Source organism: Vollenhovia emeryi, unplaced genomic scaffold, assembly GCF_000949405.1.
Source record: "Vollenhovia emeryi isolate VEMERY1.0 unplaced genomic scaffold, V.emery_V1.0 DF939198.1, whole genome shotgun sequence".
NCBI classification, from domain to species: Eukaryota; Metazoa; Arthropoda; class Insecta; order Hymenoptera; family Formicidae; genus Vollenhovia; species Vollenhovia emeryi.
In genome coordinates this window covers 393,750-413,303 of record NW_011967168.1, presented here as the reverse complement: position 1 = coordinate 413,303, position 19,554 = coordinate 393,750, and the positions used below count along the sequence as shown (strand labels likewise).

The 19,554-nt window shown below is 44.0% G+C and overlaps 1 protein-coding gene across 8 annotated transcripts in view; it reads left to right on the top strand.

The window, feature by feature from the left end:
* LOC105561893 (kin of IRRE-like protein 3) overlaps positions 1-19,554 on the top strand; it is a 58,499-nt gene that overhangs the window by 34,965 nt on the left and 3,980 nt on the right. For 7 of the 8 annotated variants that reach the window (XM_012012253.1, XM_012012252.1, XM_012012256.1 and 4 more), the window contains 3 exons: positions 579-757; positions 3,767-3,977; positions 17,844-17,971. In XM_012012253.1, the coding sequence (XP_011867643.1) occupies positions 579-757; positions 3,767-3,977; positions 17,844-17,971 (518 nt within the window). The remainder of the gene's footprint in view (positions 1-578; positions 758-3,766; positions 3,978-17,843; positions 17,972-19,554) is intronic. The other variant, XM_012012255.1, reaches the window with a different exon arrangement.

The window sequence follows — 19,554 nt, the reverse complement described above, 5'->3', positions numbered from 1 at the left end:
CGCTTTTCCGCCACGCACGTACGAGTCTCCGCGGCACATCGCGCTCTCACGATCCGCGAACACGGGAGATATACTCACCCGGGCGAAATTGCATTTGCCGCAGTGCGGGGCAGGATACGTACGACCTGTTCGACGGTGTACTTACGAAGCTTCGTTGCCTGCACGAGGCCGTTCGCATAGATCTGATGTGCCGATGGCACCGTCGTCGTGTTTCTCCATTTAAAATTACCGAGATAAACGGTGCACACGCACTCTTTGCAGTGCTCAATCTAAAGTAATCGGTTTCCTCTCTTATCGTTTGACGGGCCGTATATTCCGCAAAATAGCGATCGAGGATATGAAGAAGAATTGAGATAAAATATTTTTATTTATCATATTCGAGCATACAATGAGCTTGTACTAATCACTTTAGCCACTCTTTAGAAGTCAATCGGTGCATTATAACGTTGAATCGGTGATTAGCTAATTGAACAATATAATCGCGCGATAATTATTCCTGCGTTCATCTTTTGTATTAAGATACGACAATTGCTCTGTGTTTGCGAGAAATGTTTTTACCAACACAAAAATTGGAATAGTTTTTCCAGAGAACATCACCGCGCATGAATCGCGCGTTTTCATGGCGGATACCTTTGAAGAACGCACAACATCGGAAATTGATCCGTACTTCGACACCACGGTGCCGTCCAATATCACCGGCTTGGCTGGAGAAACTGTTCAACTGGCGTGTAGAGTGAAAAATCTCGGAAACAAAACGGTGAGTTGAAACAGTCCTTTTTTTAAACGGACGTTAAAGTTTTTATGTTACAAACGCAGATAATATGAAGAAATGAAATTTTATCGTTGACGATAATCGCAAAGTTGCACGTAACGTTAGAATTACCGACACGCTCCTCGCAGAATTGCGAGCAAATCTTAAGCCTTGCGCGTAGCAATTGAAATTTTGACACGAGGTATTGGCAGGAGAACACAACCACCGACAAGCCGCAAACACGCGAGATAGGCTTGCCCGAATAATGCACGTGATTCGGGAGCGACGAGCCGAGACGCGCGGCGTCGACAACATTTTCGAAATGTTACGTGAAACTGCATCTCTTGTTTGCGGGATTCGCGAATTGCAGGATGAAAATGTAACGAATGTCGGGAACGGCGATGTTTACATCGTAATTTGTCGGGGCGAAAAGCAGGAAGAGGGAATGGCGGGTTCTCCCGTGGATTAGCTAGGAACGAAAATTCCGTGCTATTATTCCAGTTATGCAATTATCGTCGCCACTATCGCAATACCGCGCGCGACCACCGAGATCTCAATTTCGACGCAGGCTTCCATCATTGATTAAGTTAAATCGGTTCCGCTTGCATCGGGCCGTAAGACGAATTTTTTCGCCTCCGCGGTTAAATCAGTGTTTCGAGTAGGTCGGTAAATTAACTCGAAGGCGGACACGGCCCTCAGGGAATTTATCTTCCACTCTGGGACCTCCGGGCGTCCTCGATCTCTAGTATTAACGGTTCACGGCACTACTCGGGGATTATCGTAGCGGTTAAGTAGAAAAGGACGATCTTTGTCAGACTATGTCTTCATGCAGACTCGGTCGGGAGGTCACAGTTTTAATCCCAGAGTCTCATCTCTATGCAAAGCTCGGTCTTCGCATTTATGTCAGCCGCAGCTACGTATGTGCTGTCTAATATGTTTTCATTGACATTGCGTATTTATTTATAGAGATACACGCGATAGGAAAGTATAATTACCGCGGTAATTAACACTCTATTAAAACGGACATTGATAACAATACGATATTGTATTAATGTCTCGCCACCTGGATATGTATGGGCACACGTGTGCGCGCATGTATATTTATGTCGCGAGAGAGAGTGTCAATGGAAATGCTCGGTCGGACGAAATTACGCACGGTCTCTGGCTCGCGCCAGGATATGAAGAAGCTGAAAACGATCAAGTTACGTGAAAAAGTTGCGCCCCCCGGCAGGCAAGAATAAGCGGCACTCTCGCGATGATATTAACTCTGAAAGTCGGTCCCCCGCGTACGCAAAAAGATTTGAGAGAGGAGAAGCAGCAATCGCCGTTATGGCAGTCACGGTGCGTTCTTGGGTTTTATCTCGCATATTTCTGCCGAAGCCGTGCACGACCGTGTCTCCTTTTTCTCTCTCTTTCGCGCGCGCATATCGTGAATTTTATTACGCGGAAAAAGTTTCCCCCGAGTATACCGGGGTATAGGCGATGCCTTCTTTTTGCGAAAAAGTATATTAACTGCGACGCCGGCAATCGCATTAGATCGACAATCGGGGGAGCTCTCGCAGTTTATATTTCCGATAATACTCAGGCGCAAGTGCGCATCCGTGAGTTTTACCTCGCGGTTGATCAACACCGCGACCATTTGGGCGCACACATGCGCAGCGTATTTTAGCGCAATGTGGAAAACAATATTGCGTGTGTGCAACATTTTCATAAAATAACAAAGTTGAAATTCCCTGTCTCTATTCTACATTTAGGAAGGGATTTAATACTTGCGCCGCGGCTTACATTAATTAACCTTTATGAGAACAATTGTATGAAATACAAGACTTTGTTTCGAATGCAGGCATTAAAATAAAGGTAGACAGATTACCGAGTATTAAATGAATTAGTATACAATACCTGGCAATGAGTTTACAGACATAAGGGTAATTAATTAAAATTACCTTCTTTCATTGTTATTTTTACATAATTAAATGCTTGGATATTTGATGGAATGAGAATCAGTATTGTTTTTAGCTGTTGATAAATGTTACAGTAAGGCGCGGCTTAACGAATACGATTCTCGCGAAATTGCATATGAATCATCAACGAGCACGTTTTTCGCACAGTTTGCAGACTAATGTAAACTGTTAAAGTAATCTATTAAAGTAGCAAAAATCATCCAAGTTATTAAAGCGCCCAGGCTCGTCGTTACGATGTAATTTCCAACACGTGGGGAAATTGCACAGGTCACGAATGTTATGACAGCTCCGAATAATCGGTTGGATTCTGCTCTAATTAACGGCTTCAAGAACTTCTTAGCATCATTCAAACTTGGCGAATGTCACTTTACACCCTTTCTACGATGTTCAACCATACTATTATCGTATTGGTGTCAAACGACACTTGAGCAATGCCTTATTTACGACACTGTTTAACGTAATTTAACAATATTTTATTAAATTATATTGAAATTGTTCGATTAATATATCTCATGTCGTACATCATACGGGCCTATTCGCGTTTACATTTCCGTTTCATAATTTCTAATAGAAGTTAAGCGAGCAAATTTGCCGCGCCTATTCGCCTATAAATAATTGCAGAGTACGGGAGTCGTCGTTGCTCCGAGATTGTAGTCATACATCACGGGGTTATATAGCATTAAACAAAGACATGAAGTATTCCAGCTGCGGCGAATCTACTGCACTCGTAAATTTCTCGGGGCTAGGAAAAGGGAGAGTATAAAGTTTTATCGTCCAATCTTACGAGCAACAGGGTGTGAGGAGCGGTGATAGTTAGCAATACGCGCAGCTCGCGGTAACTCAAGATTTCTGCATTTAGATTGTAGGAACCGACATTTTTTTGTCAGCCTCTTGTTAACCGTGGATTTTTCGCGAAAACACTTATGGCTACCGCAATTCCACTTTAATTTGGCGCTATAGAACAGCATGAGATACAATATGTGATCGAAAATCAATTCTTTCTGTACACATTAATATGTTTAACCTGACATTTGCTTGTTTGTGTCTCTCTTAGGTTTCATGGGTGAGGCATCGTGACATTCACTTGCTGACAGTCGGCCGTTACACTTACACAAGCGATCAACGTTTCGAGGCTATGCACACATCCCATACAGAAGAATGGATTCTGAGAATACGATATCCGCAGCGAAAGGATTCTGGTATCTACGAGTGCCAAATATCCACGACTCCACCCATCGGTCATCCTGTTTATCTCACCGTAATCGGTAAGTGTTGCATAGAAAACGTACGATAATTTTAGCTTTACTAGAGATGCATGAGAATTTGCATCGTAATTCAGCGGTTATCTATTCTATCGTGGTGAACAGCGATTCATTTGTAGCCAGAGTAAATTTTAAATGATGTTTTGTTCACATAAAGCTGCTAGTCGTGTTAAATATTCCTCGTAATAAACATTGATTAAATATTGACCATATAACAATTGCACAGTAAAAAACTTCCGTAGAAGAAGAAAGATTATTAACTTATCTATGACATTTCTCTTTTATTCAGAAAAATTTGATTTAATTTTTCTTTAAATAATTTGCGGGATCGGTATTCTTGTTCTAGTGAAACGACTGAATCAAATGATTCGCATCTGACCTGATTATGCGATTAGAAATGTCTTTATATAGCGATCTAGAAGAGTCAAACTAAATTAATTTGCCTCTATATTAACGATAAAGGTCTATTTAACACACAAGTCGCCATTCAAATGTCACGATTCAATTGGAAATTCGCATTTAGATTCTAAACATAGTCTTAAATCTTAAAAATTATCCGACACACCGTGGCGATCGCTACAAGTTTTCATCGAAATTCAACTACGCTTGAATAATTCAAGATGCATGCAAGTTGAAAGATGAAAAAACGCAGAATATTCCCGTAACTTTTCCCTTAAAACTTTGTCGGTCATTTTAAGTATTTAGTAGGGGGTAAAAGACCGTTTGCGAAAGTTATAACCTAGTAGGCCTCGTGGGAATCGCCAGACAATCGAAAGCGTGATAAATCAATGCGAGGAAGTTACTTGAAGAAAAAATTATTAGGGACGCGTGTAGGAGGCGAATATGGACAGTGTCCCCAAGTCTATAAGACTGAGAGAATTACTCGCACGTATGTCATGCAATTTTCAAGGGAATAGAGTTCAAAAGTGAACGGAAAGTTCAAAGATACACATAAATTTTAAGAGAAACGTTTTTCTATTATGCAAGTCAAAGAAGTTACGAAATATAATTTCTTAAACAAAATCCCTATTTGGAAAAATGTTGAAATATCAAAGCACATATTCTATGGTAAAAACGCGATCTATATACGTAGCACAAAGCAATACCGAAGCAACGAAAAAATGATGAAGATTCGCAAGTTAAATCACAGTTGTTTCTTCTGACATCTGTATTTTCCTAAGTGATATCAATCAAATCTTCCGAAAATTTCGGTCAAGAAATATTTCTTCTTCAATCCATCAAATCCCGAGAAAGCTTTCTTATCGTGGATGGTCTTTAAGGGATAATTTTGTTAGGAATAGGCGGGCACTCTGCGAACACGAATTACGAGCGTGGCCAATTATCGCGAAGCTAATGAAGCCAAGAAAAGAAGGAGGGCTCAAGAAAGAAGAATCGACAGCTACTCTGCCAATCTTCTCTCTTCTTGTTTGTGTGCTATCCATCACAGTGTCCCATTCTTTTACCTCTAGTTTCTTCTTCTGCCAGTTGAGCCCTTTTTTGTTTCATCAAATTCCATATGTCTCTCAATTTCTTTCGGGAAGAAGAATACATCCCCAACTTTCACTGATTTTTCTTTAGCGTAGCAATAACAATAACGTGACATAGAAAATGACATAGAAAATAAAAAATTAAAGGAAAGCAGTTAAAAATTTCATTGTTAATATTGATTTAAATTTGGAAAGCTCTCTTTCTCCCTCCCTCTCCCTCTCTCTAAAAGTATTTTGTTAAGTTTCTTCTTATCTTCCCTCAGTAGAATAAAAATTTCTCCGAGTTTCCTTTTTGCCAGAGAGGTGTCGATCCTGCAATTTTCGTCGTTCTTTCTATTAGTTTCAAGAGAAAGATGTCCAAAGATAAATTCACAATGGACAGAGGTGAATGCCCAATTATCCACACTTGTTCTCGCTCGCGTGAATGCATCGGTGCTAGGTGCAGAATAGGCATGCGGTATATATAGCGACAGGATAATCCGAAACGGGGGATAAATTGCGTCCGAGCAATTGATCGACGTGACGGTAGAATTCCCTCTCCATCTTCGTCCATTTAATAAAGACGCTGAACGAGGCGACGCGAAGCGGATCGAAAAACAATAGTCGACCTTTCAGCGGCATTCTTGGCACGCGATGCCCGTGAAATTGTGGCGACAAATTGAGCCTTCTCAGGAACGGAAGATTCTTCCCCAATGTTGCGCCCTTTCGTCGTTTCGCCTTCCATCGCGATCCGCATCGACTGCCTGAAAAGCGAACGATCTCACCTCCATTTTCGCGGCCTTCTTTTAAGCGCTTCTTCGTCTTTCCTTCCTTCTTCGCTTCCGGGCCGCGTCTCTACTTCTCGCTGTCGCGATTGATGCCGTCGCTTACATCGTCTGACTCGTCTGACTCGATTTTTAAACGGTTCGACGTTTACCATGAGAAGTGATGTGTAAAGATCGTCGAAATCTGCGAATACGAAAAATTCAAGGAAATTTCAGAGCGGTGCTTACATCAATATTACGCGGTCGAAATCGTGTCTGTTATTTTAAACTCGCGAAACAATATCGTGGTTTCGCACATTTCTTTCGTTTGCGTATTATTCTTTCGTTATTACGAAAATCCTCCCTTGCCTTACTTTTATGTTAAAAAAATTAAGGGGGATAATTTCTTATTTTGTTGGAAAAATATTATTCTTTAACAATTGCTTTAGCATCATTGTTTAAAGCATCCTATTAAAAAACGAAAAAATTGAGACAATCCAGTTTTCAACTGGAATCTCCTTAATTGTCCGAGGAGAAAGGCACTTATTCATTTTGATGATCTTTTTAATCATCCACTCGCGCATTCGCTCCCATTTCCGTTATCGCTCACGTAACGATCGGTACGTTGAATAAGCTCTGTCATCTGCCTGCGCAGAAACGGTGCATAATTCGTTACAAACGCGAGCATTTCGTGCGGTGGCATCTGCTGATATTATGACCAAAAAGTTGTCTGTGTTACCGGCCATCTTTTTTCGCGATAATATTCCTCTTATCTCTAGTTCGTTTGCCGCTCCTCTTTATCTCATTCTCCATCTTCCACTTCATTTCATTGCCATCTAGGAGGGCAATAAAGGACATGAAAGTTTTATCTTTTCATTTGCCTCTTTCTCTTTCGTTTTCTCTCCCTTTTTTTTCTTCCGAACGTTTGATAACCAAACACAGGCGCCCGACACGAAGTACCGGGGAGGCTCTCGTTAAAACAGTTTAAATAATTCGTTGGATCCATAAATGAGTTATTTACAAGCGGATCCGGTTCTCATTAAGCCATTGTCGAGTGTCTGCTCAAACGGATCGCGATGTTCATTTCACGAAAGAAGAGAAACGAGTATCGCACTGTTCGCAATTTGCTCTCATTACGTCGATTGAATGGCCGTCAACTTACGGCGAATGCCGCCGACAGACGAATGAATCATTTGCATCGAAAACCGCGACGTTTGTCTACCGTCGACACATCTGGGCCAGTAACGCGATCGTTTCCCTCCTCTTTCGCATTGGCAAGTGTTCTCAATCGCTCTTACTCGATTGGGGAAAACCATATTGTACGATACTTCTGGTTTGAACGACGAGCGAATCATCATTAACATATTTACGATCGATTATTTACCGCGCTTTCTCTTTTATAATCTAATTTATTCTACATGAAGTACCTTCGCAGCCACAGCCCCACGCTCACAAAAGTCATTCACCGCACGCTGTAAAGTCTGCGTTTAATTCTTTTTCCCGTCGCAGAGCCTGAATTTAATTAAAGACACTGTTTTTTGCAACTAGCTCGACCCACCGCCGCGCGTTTTTGAGTTCTCGTTACTCGGGAAAACGAAAATAACTCAAGCGAATAGACGAAGATACTAGACGTGAGAAGAAATCAATCGCCCGTCGAGGGCGGAATCGAAATAACATTGAGAGACGATACTCCTCAAAATTTCCACCAGAGCGAAATTTCGAAAATTTCACGAAACAATTCTCCGCGAACGATGTATCGAGCGCCGTCCCCGATTTCGACTTTGTGTCCTTCCTCCCTCGGCACCGGTAAAGCAATATAGCCTTTTCACCCGTGAATCAATTTTGCGGCCGTCACGTACTCGGTCAAGTCGTTTCTCATTGACGTTAGCGGTAGTAAGAGAAAAAGGAATCTCGAAAGGAGTCGGCGGAAGGCATCGCGAGACGGATGGGCAGTTCGTAGTTTTCGTTTGTCGCAAACGTGCGTGGAAAGTTAAGCCGTGCACATGCAGCATAACGAATTTACGTTACCTCCAGCGTGCAGAAGTTCCTTAACCATTACCGAGTGGCCCGGCTAGCCGGGACATTAGGCAGCTAATTAGCGTTCACTAATTAGTTTTCGCACGGATGCCCAAACTAATGTCCCTTCGGCCGAAGCCGCGCACTATCGCGATACGATAACATCGCAGAAATAGGAAGAAGATATTATACAATTAACCGGCAAAAATATGCAACGTGATATATCTGTGGGGTTATAAGTTGATGATAAAAAGTATTGAATATATCAAGAATAAGAAATGTGCAGCGCGTTAATTAATCAAGGCCAGCGATACTTTGTTACGTGGAATCTGGAACATTCGGCGAGTACGCTCGCTACGTATGGTGCACGATGAAAAATTAAGCGTATTAAGCTCATTATCGTCGTAATTCCAGCAAGTGGTATTAATAACTGTAACGCGTAATAATAATAGGGTATATTTCTTTACTACGTTTCCGCCGTACAACCGCGCCGGATTCCCGAACGGCGAGAGACCGTCGCGTGGTAAGTGCTAGAAATTGCGCGTGGGTTCTTTGAAAATTAAAGAGGCACCCGCGAATCCATTAAACGCAAATTTATCCGCCACGTCCATTAAGAGACGCGATTACCAAGATTATCATGAAGCGCTGTCGCGTGAAACTCGGTGCAGAAGTAAATGCAGTTACCCTCGCGTCGCCGTGCCGTAGCACACGTTCATATTTCCGGCGAGCGGTACGAACTCGGGACGAAGAAAACTCGTTAATGAAAAAGATGATCAAACGGCGACCGCGTTGGGAGAAGCTGAGTGAGATCCACTAATTGGTATCGCTCGCGCTAGTAATAAACGCGAACAGTTTACCCGGCTTAAACGGCCGCTCGTACGTAACATCTTGCCGAGTATTCAATTTGATAAGCGAGCACTCGGTTTAGTTTAGTGCGTCTCGGGAACTTTGTTCCGCTACCCACGAGCGAATTAATGCCATCCACGCCGGTCGGCAATGCAAATATGGCCAGTGCCTTGCCTGTGACGTAGTGTATTCAATTTGTCAGAGTTTTGGGACGTTCCGGCAGTGTCCGCGTAACCGCCCGTGGGTCAAACTACCGCTAGAAATCCTTGGTGCATACAGGCCCAGGGTGGAACCGCCTTGTGCAAATCATACGACGGGATTAGGAAGTGAAATACATGAGTGGATGGTTCCTAGGGAAAACTGGATCAAGATAATCCTACGGAGATCTATACTCTCGGACGTCGCACAGAGTGTATCGGGGAATCAATTGTCTATGTTTTGAGAGACGTGCCTTGAAATTCTGGGACACTTGTAAAATTTAATAGATGGCCTTGAGTAATACCCCAACTCTAGCACGGAATATTTCGTGCTGAATTTCCCGATCGACGTTATTGCTTCTTAATTAATTCTGTACCACGCGTTATTATATACGTTTCTTGAGATTAGATAGGACTCACATCTCAATTCAGTCGCTTACCTTCACCTCGTTTGTCGGCGCTCTTCATCCCCGGTAAATATATATAAATTTCCCTCGGAATATTGTCTGCGCACGGCTTACCGCGATTTATCTTAATTTCGCTTTTCGGAGACGAGCGCGTGCGATTGGCACGCGTAACGTAATTTTTGTCACGACAGTAAAGTCATGTTTATTGAATTTTTGCGGTTTACGTTACTCCGACCGGTGTCAAGCTTTAACGGTTTAATCCTGGGCGCTGTGCTCCCGCACACACGGCAACTCCATGGCCGCGCGATTGAAAGCGCTTTAGCGTTTTGCTGGGAGCCGCGCGATTTCGCTATACTTTCTCATAAATATTAATAAGGGGCTTGACAGGCTGCCAGGCACGAATTTTGCGATGGAATACGCGCATAGTTAAATACGTATACGTTACAGAAAAGGACGTTATAATGCAAAACGTCATAGTTCCGTTTCATTATCGACCCGCGTTAGAGCGTGATTAACGTCAATAAATATTTTGTTCCGGCTAGAATTTCAAATGAGCGGCAGCTTGTCGCGTTAATGCATGTTTAAGCGGTAATTAATGCGCAATGAAAAATACGCTCCTTCCTACGCTGTGTAACGTTATAAAATATTCACTGGTAGTTTCACGGGGTTAAAAGAATCGTTACGAGCCGCCGCGCCTGGTCGTATCGCGCACACATCGAACACGATGTCGGTCGTATTTCGCCCCCGCAAAAATAGCACAGCGCACTTAAACAACGGAGCGTAATTACAATGCCATGCTGGTAAGAGCCCAAGTATTGTTATCACGATGATCCGGCCGGCCTGTACTTAGTAATTACACGCCCCTCGGCACGAGCCCGCTGCCGAGAGTGCGGCCGGCCTATAGTCATTGAAATTAAAGGTTTCGCATTTTCAGCGGCGCCTCGTTAATTCGTCACGATGACGGCTTCGTGCCGCATATTACTAATAAATCGCCCCGGCGCGCATCCCGCTTTCGCCAAGTCAAATCGACAACGGCGACGACGTGTGTGATTGCGAAATAAAGGTGGACAACGGTGGGGCCGGGGAAGAATCAGCCGCGATTTAATTGCTTGCGCATCGCGGTATCGGCATCCGCGTCGCCCACCGCCTGAATATCGCTCTTTTTTTCCGATCCGCGAGCTCGAAACTAATTAAAAGTTGACTGCTAGCGATTCCGTCGGCCGTGGCTAGTAATTTCTCGCGCCGAGTGCATCCGGCTTGCACTTTATTGACAGCCCTGCGCTCTTTCCTCATTGTTACGCAACGCGATGACAGCCCGCCTTGTTTCCCCGAGTCAATTTCGTCAACTTGGATCTCGCCCCTTTATCAAATTCAATCACCGAGTTAGTTCTCGGTAAGTTCTCACGATGTTCACTTCTAGGCTCTTTAGAGGCCACAGTAAGGGTTAACCGATAATGACAGCTTTTAACAACAGGGAGATTACCCAATCGTTACGTATGTGTACGTATGTATAGACAGAAATCAATTTCTGTTCCCGGCATTTCTGCGTCTCGAAACGTACATTCGGATACGGATACAACAAGAATATTATACGCTGAGACAGGAAAACGCGAAAACGGAAGTGAATATTCCCATTGAAATAGTTAACTATCTATTATACACAATGGACACGAATGATTAATACACTTGCGAAAGAGTAAACTTTATTCCTGAAATTGTAGCTAACTAGTTAGTTCATAGCTCTGGGTTGTATTTTTCATCAAGTGACACGGTAGTGTCTCGCGCCAAGTGCATTCGGCCGCAAAGCGGGCAACGAGACACGCAGACTTGTTATAAATTACATTATATATTTAGATTAAATGACGTTACGTTGCAAGTGTAAAGTCACTTGAAAGCTATGAAAAGGCTTTGTTGTCCAATTGATTTCATATTTCTGTTTGAAATTTTTACGAAATATCAGATTTCTAGCTCCCACGAGATCGTATCACTGTAACAATAAAAGCTTACAAATGATCGAGAAAAGTCGATATGTTACCCTCACAAAAGTACAAAAACCGTAGCGCAATTTCTGGAATAGAAACTCCTAATCTAGTCTTCGATATTCATTCGTACGGTATATTCGTTGACGCGCATCTTAAAAAAGACAAACTTGAATCTCTGCAAAGTACAACTAATCGTATTAGAGCGAATAACAACTTGGTACGAGAAACATGAAAAATAATATTCGTAGAATATGTTAATTTTTTCTCCGTTAAAACTTAATAAAATACACTCGCTGTATAGCGAAACGATACACCTAAGATATCAATTTTTCAAGGGTCTTTATATTCTGACAAAATAGGCGCGGTTGAATCTACAAGCCGTAAATCGCACCCTGTGCGGGGAGAAATTCATCTCCACGTGATAACGGCGTTGAACTATTTCGAATATCCCGAGGACGGAAATATATCACCGCTCGAAAACTATTTGGCAGCGATGTGTGACCACACTGATAGTGTCTATAACACTACTATTGCGCTAACGACAACGTAATCTCTATACTCTGAGAACGGTATTTTTTGCTCGACGCCGTTACATAATTTTGTTGGGAAATCTGATGAATCCTTTCTTATCGAAGGAAAACAATCTTGTTTAACGCCACTGAATTTAATAAGACGATTCAATCAACTTTGACTATATTACATTTAAAAGCATATATCGGTATTTAGATAGAGTCGGGAAATAGTTTAATCAACCAGTCAAATCAATTCTGATTATAGTTTCTTGAGGATAAAATAAATTGGATACTACCTGCAATAACGATCAGAGCTTTTAACGGGCCGGTTATCTTTACGCGTATAACGAGGCGATTCCTAGGAAAGCATTGCTTAATCCGGTTTCGATAATCCTCTCATCGCCGCGCCCGTACCGTGGACGAGTAGACGTTTCCTAGAAAATAGAGCGGGATTAACAGTTGCGGACGGAGATGGTGCCGGAATAAAGTTTCGTTAGCTCAATATGGCGCCGAATGATTTCCGATCCTGGCCGGTGGCCAAGCTCCTTCCGGTCGGTTTAGCTGAAATAAAGGATGTCATATTGAGAATTTGAGGAAAGTAATGCCCGGCCGGCCGTGCCGGACACCATTGTAAGCCGCGCGCGCGGATTGCCGGAGTCTGCCCGCGGCCTGGAAAATGCTATTTTGCAGGATTATCGCGGACGATAAAACCGGTACGTTCGCGGCGGCGTATAACGCTTTCCGGGTTTGTTAGCTGATCGCGGTTTCAAAATAACCGCGGGCTTCTATCGAACGTTCCCGTCGGGATTGTTTTCGCGGTTGAAGGGGACGAAGTACCGCGAAACGTATCGCTCGATCAGTTCCATTGCTCGTTTGGTTTTGCCCGAGTAAATTGCCGATAAAGACATCCGTAAAAAGGACCCGTTCATGGATGTTACGCCGCACAAATGCGATTCCTGAAGCCGCGTGTTCCTCCAGTCGGCGAATACGTATCCAATAGAAGTTTCTCTTTATAAAATTGCATTGTTGCATTAAACACAGAAAGAGGATCGTGACAAACCGTATTAGCATTGATAATGGTAAACCAGTGGAATTGAAGGATATAAAATTAAATCGTAAATCTTCCCAGCGACTTTAAAGCGAATGAAAATAGTCGGTCGCGCGGAAATCATTTCCAAGACTTAATTTTTGAAACGACACGGTTTCTTTTTTCTCAAAGAGTGCAAGGATCTACTCGGAATTGCTCCATTCTCGCCGCGAGATAACACGATCATTCTCGAGTCGAATTGGCAGCTACGAAAGTAATTAGAATTCCTAATAGTCGCAAGTACGCTTAAGTAAGTGCCAGTAACAACGCATTATTAGGGTATAGATACTCGAGCAGCTTTTCTCCGGGGGCCGAAACTTGGGGTAGAGGTACTCTAGCTAAGAATCTCGCCATTACCGTCGCCTTTTGTGTAAATGGCTCTTGTTCGGTAGTTCAGCCGTAGTTCCCTCATGGGCGTGGCGGAATCGCTTGCCACGAGTATCGTAATGCAGGTGGGCATCCTGGTTCATGCTCGAGAACGCGTTCTGATCGCGTTAGTATCCAACGGCTAAGGCGGAAGTGCCGAGCTATCTCATCGCCGATAAGACATTAATCCGTGAAATATGTACGTGTTTAGGATAACGGCCGAGACGTCGAGCATCACGAATAAGGGTGCACGCCCGTATGATGCACTATCGAAAACGGTTCGATAACATGCAATATGAATGTCACGATGCTCGACATCCTTTCGGTAGCACTGATTCCAAGTGAAAGAAGAAGATAATACAATACACGCGCACAAAGGAGCGACGGAGTAATAACGCAGCAAACGTTGCTGTAGCATAATCTCCCGAGCGATTATTCACTTCGCCGCGTTCGAACCGCGATATATTATTCCCTTATCGTCGTTTCACCCTTCCGTGAATGACGCGTCTATCAGCCGTGATCTCCATGCGACATTCCGTCGGTGGTGTACTGGCGAGTGATGCGCAATCAGTATGACACGACGTCGGATATGCACGCACCAAAGTACACTGTATATCCTGGACGCATGACGCGCGTTCCCGACACAGTGGTCGGCGCCCGTGCGGACCCCATCGATCGACGCATTCGGGCGCAATCAATTTCTATCGGCAGTGGCGCGAATGGAAGATCATTATCGGCATAGGAATTCCCGTGTTCGGGCACGAAGGGACGGACGGCCCAACGGTGACTCTCGCTTCTGATGATATGGCACGTAACGTATGGGGCCTCATAGCTCGAGTTACTGCGATCGTTCGCTACTCTCCACCCCCCTTCGCGTCCCCGGGCGTAATACATTCAGCGGTTGCACACAACCGTGCCGGACTTGTCCCGCCGCTAACTTATCCTCGATACCGTCGACTGCGTATGTCTGTCAAGTTAATGTCCCTGATCACTGCGAACGTATGGTCACCGGTTCCGAGTGGCGTTACGAAAAATGTGACTGCGGCCCCTGGAATGGAAGTCGTCTCGATGCAACGACTTGATTTATCGAGTGGTTCTGCTTTGCGCCGACCAGGAAGATTAATATTGAAGGAACCGGACGTGTGATTATACATTGCCCGAGTGGCTAAACGGACGCATGCGGTTCGTACGAAGCGATACGGCCGTATGTTCAAGTCAATAATCAAAGCGAATGTGTAACAGAATATAATTAAGATACCACACATAAATTGAAAGGCGTGCGGAGCCGCATGTTGAGGTCACGAAACAGACAGTACGGGGATCTTCTTTTTCGAACGGATGTCAAAGAGTAACAAGCCATCTGGTAACGATACAAAGGCGATGGTGGTGCCGAACGACCCGCAATTTTCTTTCGGGAGAGAAAGTTCGCGTCTTCCACCCGAGCGTATTTCGCAGAGGTAGCGTCGATTTACTATCCTCTATACTTGTTAGACTTTTTTGCGGGCAACACAGCGAAGTGGTGATTCAATTGCGGACCGAGTCGCGGTCGGGCCACGAACGCGGTCCACCCTCGATTTATTTCACCCTGCCGGGCCCTTCACCCAGGGGCGCGGCATCGATCAAGGGACGGTGATCGATCAAAGATAGGGGATCGATGGCTCGGTTAAAGTCGTACCAGCCGGTTCCATTCTCGTCCTCTTCGGAAATTTCGAAATACTTGGCCTCACGGTCAGAAAGAACAAAGGACGTCGAAATATACGTCAAAGATCTCAAACTCAGCAGCACTCTCGGCATCGGGAACGACACATATCTCTTTCACAATAACTGTTTACGAATACATTTGCGTCGGTTTACCGACGCGACACTTGGCTGCACGCCGCTTGCATCCGGCTAGCAAACAAAGTTGAAGAGAAGTAACATTCAGTAGTATCGTGCTGCGAATTATTCCAACTATTGTAAAATATTAATTTAATATTATAAAATATTCGCATCACTTTCACGGCAATAAATACATCTCGGTCATTTGCGGTCGCGAATTACGCAAGTTGACAACTAGGTAAACAAATATCGATAAAAACGATTGGCATTTTCATCGTGAAGAAATTTCGACGATAATCGACAAAGAATGAAGATCGACAGATAAATTCCCGGTGCGCCTGCCACGCCGGTTCAATTGGACGATCGCGGACTATCGAAATAATTGATCGTTCCTCTTAATAGGCACTACCGTTCGCGAAGAACGTCATTGAATTCTCGAGATACCTGCAGCACTGTCGTAAAACGAACGACATCCTGCGTCTCTCTTAACGGAATGTTCGCGAGGAGTATTCGTCCAGTCGTTCGAGGATCTCCTAGAAGAAAATGACGCTCTCTCTCTCGCTCTTGTAGAAGGCTGACCAGAACGGACAGCGCTCACTGACGCAAGTCTCGGTTGCAGTACAATTGAGCAACGCGTCGATGGAAACTCCGGAACATCATGGGATCTTAATTTCGGCGTGACGTCGTTAGCGTTGCAAAAACGCCCGCACTTGCAGCTAACGACAAACTCCTCCTGTTCTCGTTAACATCGTATCTTAACGATGCTCGTGCTCTCCCTGACTTCCAAGCGGCGAGACCGGGCAGAGTATGCGCTCTATATGGCCCGCAATTTTGTTCAATGATATCCAAGGCCTGCGCGAGTAATGTGCCGAAGAGAATTACGCCACGAAATCATCATTAGTAAAACTTGCGAACTTGGTGCAATCGTTCAAGGAACGCAAAGAGTGATCTCGAGAAAACTAGTTTCTCTCCGCTGAAATCATCCTATTCTTGAAAACGTCGAGTGATATAGGCGATAGCGTTTGCTCTGAATTAGCGAATTAAAATATTTTCCCAGAATACAGCACGCACGGAAAGGAAGAAAGGAGCCTGTCGAGCGCGTAAGGTTTCGAGATGGGTGTCGCACGAACGATTTCATTTAACGGCGCCAGCTGGGCCGTAAGCTTACAAATTGCGCGCGACGCGGTAAGCCGTCAAATGGCATGCATGTTGCGAAACGTTATTATGCGGAATAACGCGTCGCGATAACGGTAAAAAAAAAGGTTCCGTGTCCTTTTCGCGATACGACCGTTAAATCCGCTCGTATTTCACTCCATCGGGAAGTTGGATACTCGTCGCGCCCCGGGGGTGGGAATAAACGCTGGCAATGCGAGCAACAAAAGGGTCTCGAGCCTCATGAAACAGTAATAAGCTGTTGCCGCCCTCGCGATACTCGCTTTTGGTATTCCTGGCGTGGAAATGAAGATCTCTCCGTGTTGCCGCAGACCGCCCGCTCGCAAGTCGGTCAGCAAACGACGGTGGAAGTCTCGAAACTGGTTTGTCAGATAATTGAGATCCACCAATGGGAATCCGAGTAACTTGGAGAATCCCGGCCGACGGACTGTAACGATCCTGTGTACCGCGGACGCGGAGATTCGCCGAGGTGGTATTTCCAGCAACAAGATTTAATGGAAAGGCGAAAAGGGAGGAAGAGAGAGGAAGAAGAGCCATGCTACCGCCCGGTTTGTACGTTTTCTGCATGGTCATTGATTCCCTACGCGCGCGGAGCACGAGACAAAAATTCCGGACACGTCGTATCGCGCGGTATCGCCCTCGTCGAAATTAATCGCGGGCTCTTAGCGCCTCTAGATATGGGCGTGCGAGATACATGTGCGGCTCTAGCCGATTCTGGCGCGGGGTACTTGAAAAGAATTCCGTATATCTTGTGGTTCAATGATTTCTCCTCAATCGCATACAAAGCGAATCTTTCGAACGGAAACTCCCAGTCATCCGGAATTGATTCCGTCGGTACTTCCTCCGGGCGAACCTGTTTTCCGCAAAATAATGTGAGTATAATGCCGAGCGAGACCCCTCTTGTGCGCGGTTATTGCATTTCATTTCGGCTGCCGACTTTTTGCTCTCCTTTGAACGGTCGTTCGGAAGAATACGGAGCGAAGAATGCGGAATCGTATTGAAGACAACACCGAGGAAGATTGTAGAGGAGCTCTTTTGTCCTTGCCTTTTTGTTATAATTACGGGAGGGAGGAAAACATTAGCAAATCCCCATCGCGGACACCCGTGTTTGCGATTAAAAGAAAAACGTCGGCGACACAGGTGAAGCAGCATAAATAAAGGGTGTTTTTTAAGTATGAAAATGGACGTAAATTGAAAATATCGCGCAGTACGAGTCTCTCTCTCCCTCTTTGCAGAGCCCGTGACGGAAATAGTCGGCGGTCCCGATCTGTTCATCAACAGGGACAGCACGATAAATTTAACATGCTACGTGAGGCACGCGCCCGAACCGCCGCCGACGATAACTTGGAGTCACAACCATCAGGTAAGCCGCATCTTACGATTCGCGAATAAGGTTCTTGCCACTAGCTGCGAAAATCAGCTACCGTTAAGTCGCGAAAGGTGCTTTCAACCGAGGCCCAATTGACTTTCATAACCGATTTTGATTTTGCGAACGGACCGCAGATATCGACGCAAACAGAAACATTTTTCATGTTCCTCGCGGCTGTTAGAAAAAAAAGCCTGCAGCTGTGTACGCGTCTCTATCGGCTTGGCGCGTATATCGATTATCGCTGATAACGTGCCTTCGTTCCTTCGAGCGTGCGATATTTATGGAAGACGCCAACAGCGACTTGCTTTCTCGAGATGATGTATTTCCGGTTCGAGCGACGCAGAAACCATAATTAAAAAGACTCGCATGCCCATCCCTCTTCATCCGCGGTATAACGCAAAACTATTGTCATTGTAATGGGAATAAGTATTTCCATTAAATATATCAAAGTTTCTCTCTGTCAATACCGCGAGGCGATTCATTCGCTAAGGAACATTGTAAAAGTTTCTCGGGGAGCATTCGCCTTGGAGACGGCCGCGTTATTAATAATAAGTAGACAAATGCTCTTGCATCAGTTTCATTTGAGTTTAAGAATCAGACGATCGCACTTATTTCTGTGCATATATCTGGAACAACCGAGACGGTTGCATAGACGTCGCTTTAAGTTGTAGTTTCGGAAAACTTGTCCGGGAAATGCTTTCTGTCATTCAGGGAAGACATCCACAGTCGACACTTTTGCCTCTTCCACTTTGCCACAAAGTGCCTTGAGTCCCGTCTAGTCACGCCACAGACAAATGATATGACGTCTGTTTCTGCCTTCTTGCGCGAGCAATTAACTTCTAGATCGGTTAATTACGCACGTTTATATCGCTACTGTCCAATTATCTTACATTTCAACTAAATAGATATGTATCAAAAACATTTGTGATAAATGGCTGCGATATCGTAGCATTAATTGAAACTCCCCATTTATTTAAATTTCTCTCGTAATTGAATTTTCGCTATTTAGACATATATATTCAATTAATATTTATTTCAAAATATTGCACTTCCTTTTAGCCAAAATCATTATTAATTTTTCTTTTGCCAGCACATACACGCGCATTCATAAATCGAACAATTGTAAACCGCAATTTATACCGGTATTAATTAAATGTGATCAAATATGATTAATTTAAAGGCGTAATAAATTCTGTCCCAATGAAACTTATAAAACACATATTTTATAAATATATAGTAATTTCTACAGCCGTTTGAATCATTAATTATCAATTATTGCAAAATGTAGCATTTGTGGTTTTAACAAAATTACAAATAGAATTGTTATATTACGCCGTTTCTTGAAAAAGAGAGAAAATAAGCAGGGGGTAAGAAAGCAGTGATTTATTCCTGAAAAGTTATGTTTTCAGCCGCTTGGGTTTAAACGGGTTATATTCATTATAATCAATACGAATCGCCTTCCTACGGCTTGAATAATCATTGGAAACGTTTAAGTTTGTTTAACGTTAACACGTTAAAAATTGAGAAAGATGCGAAATCTAAGGTACAACATATTGCATATATCTTAATTAGTGCTT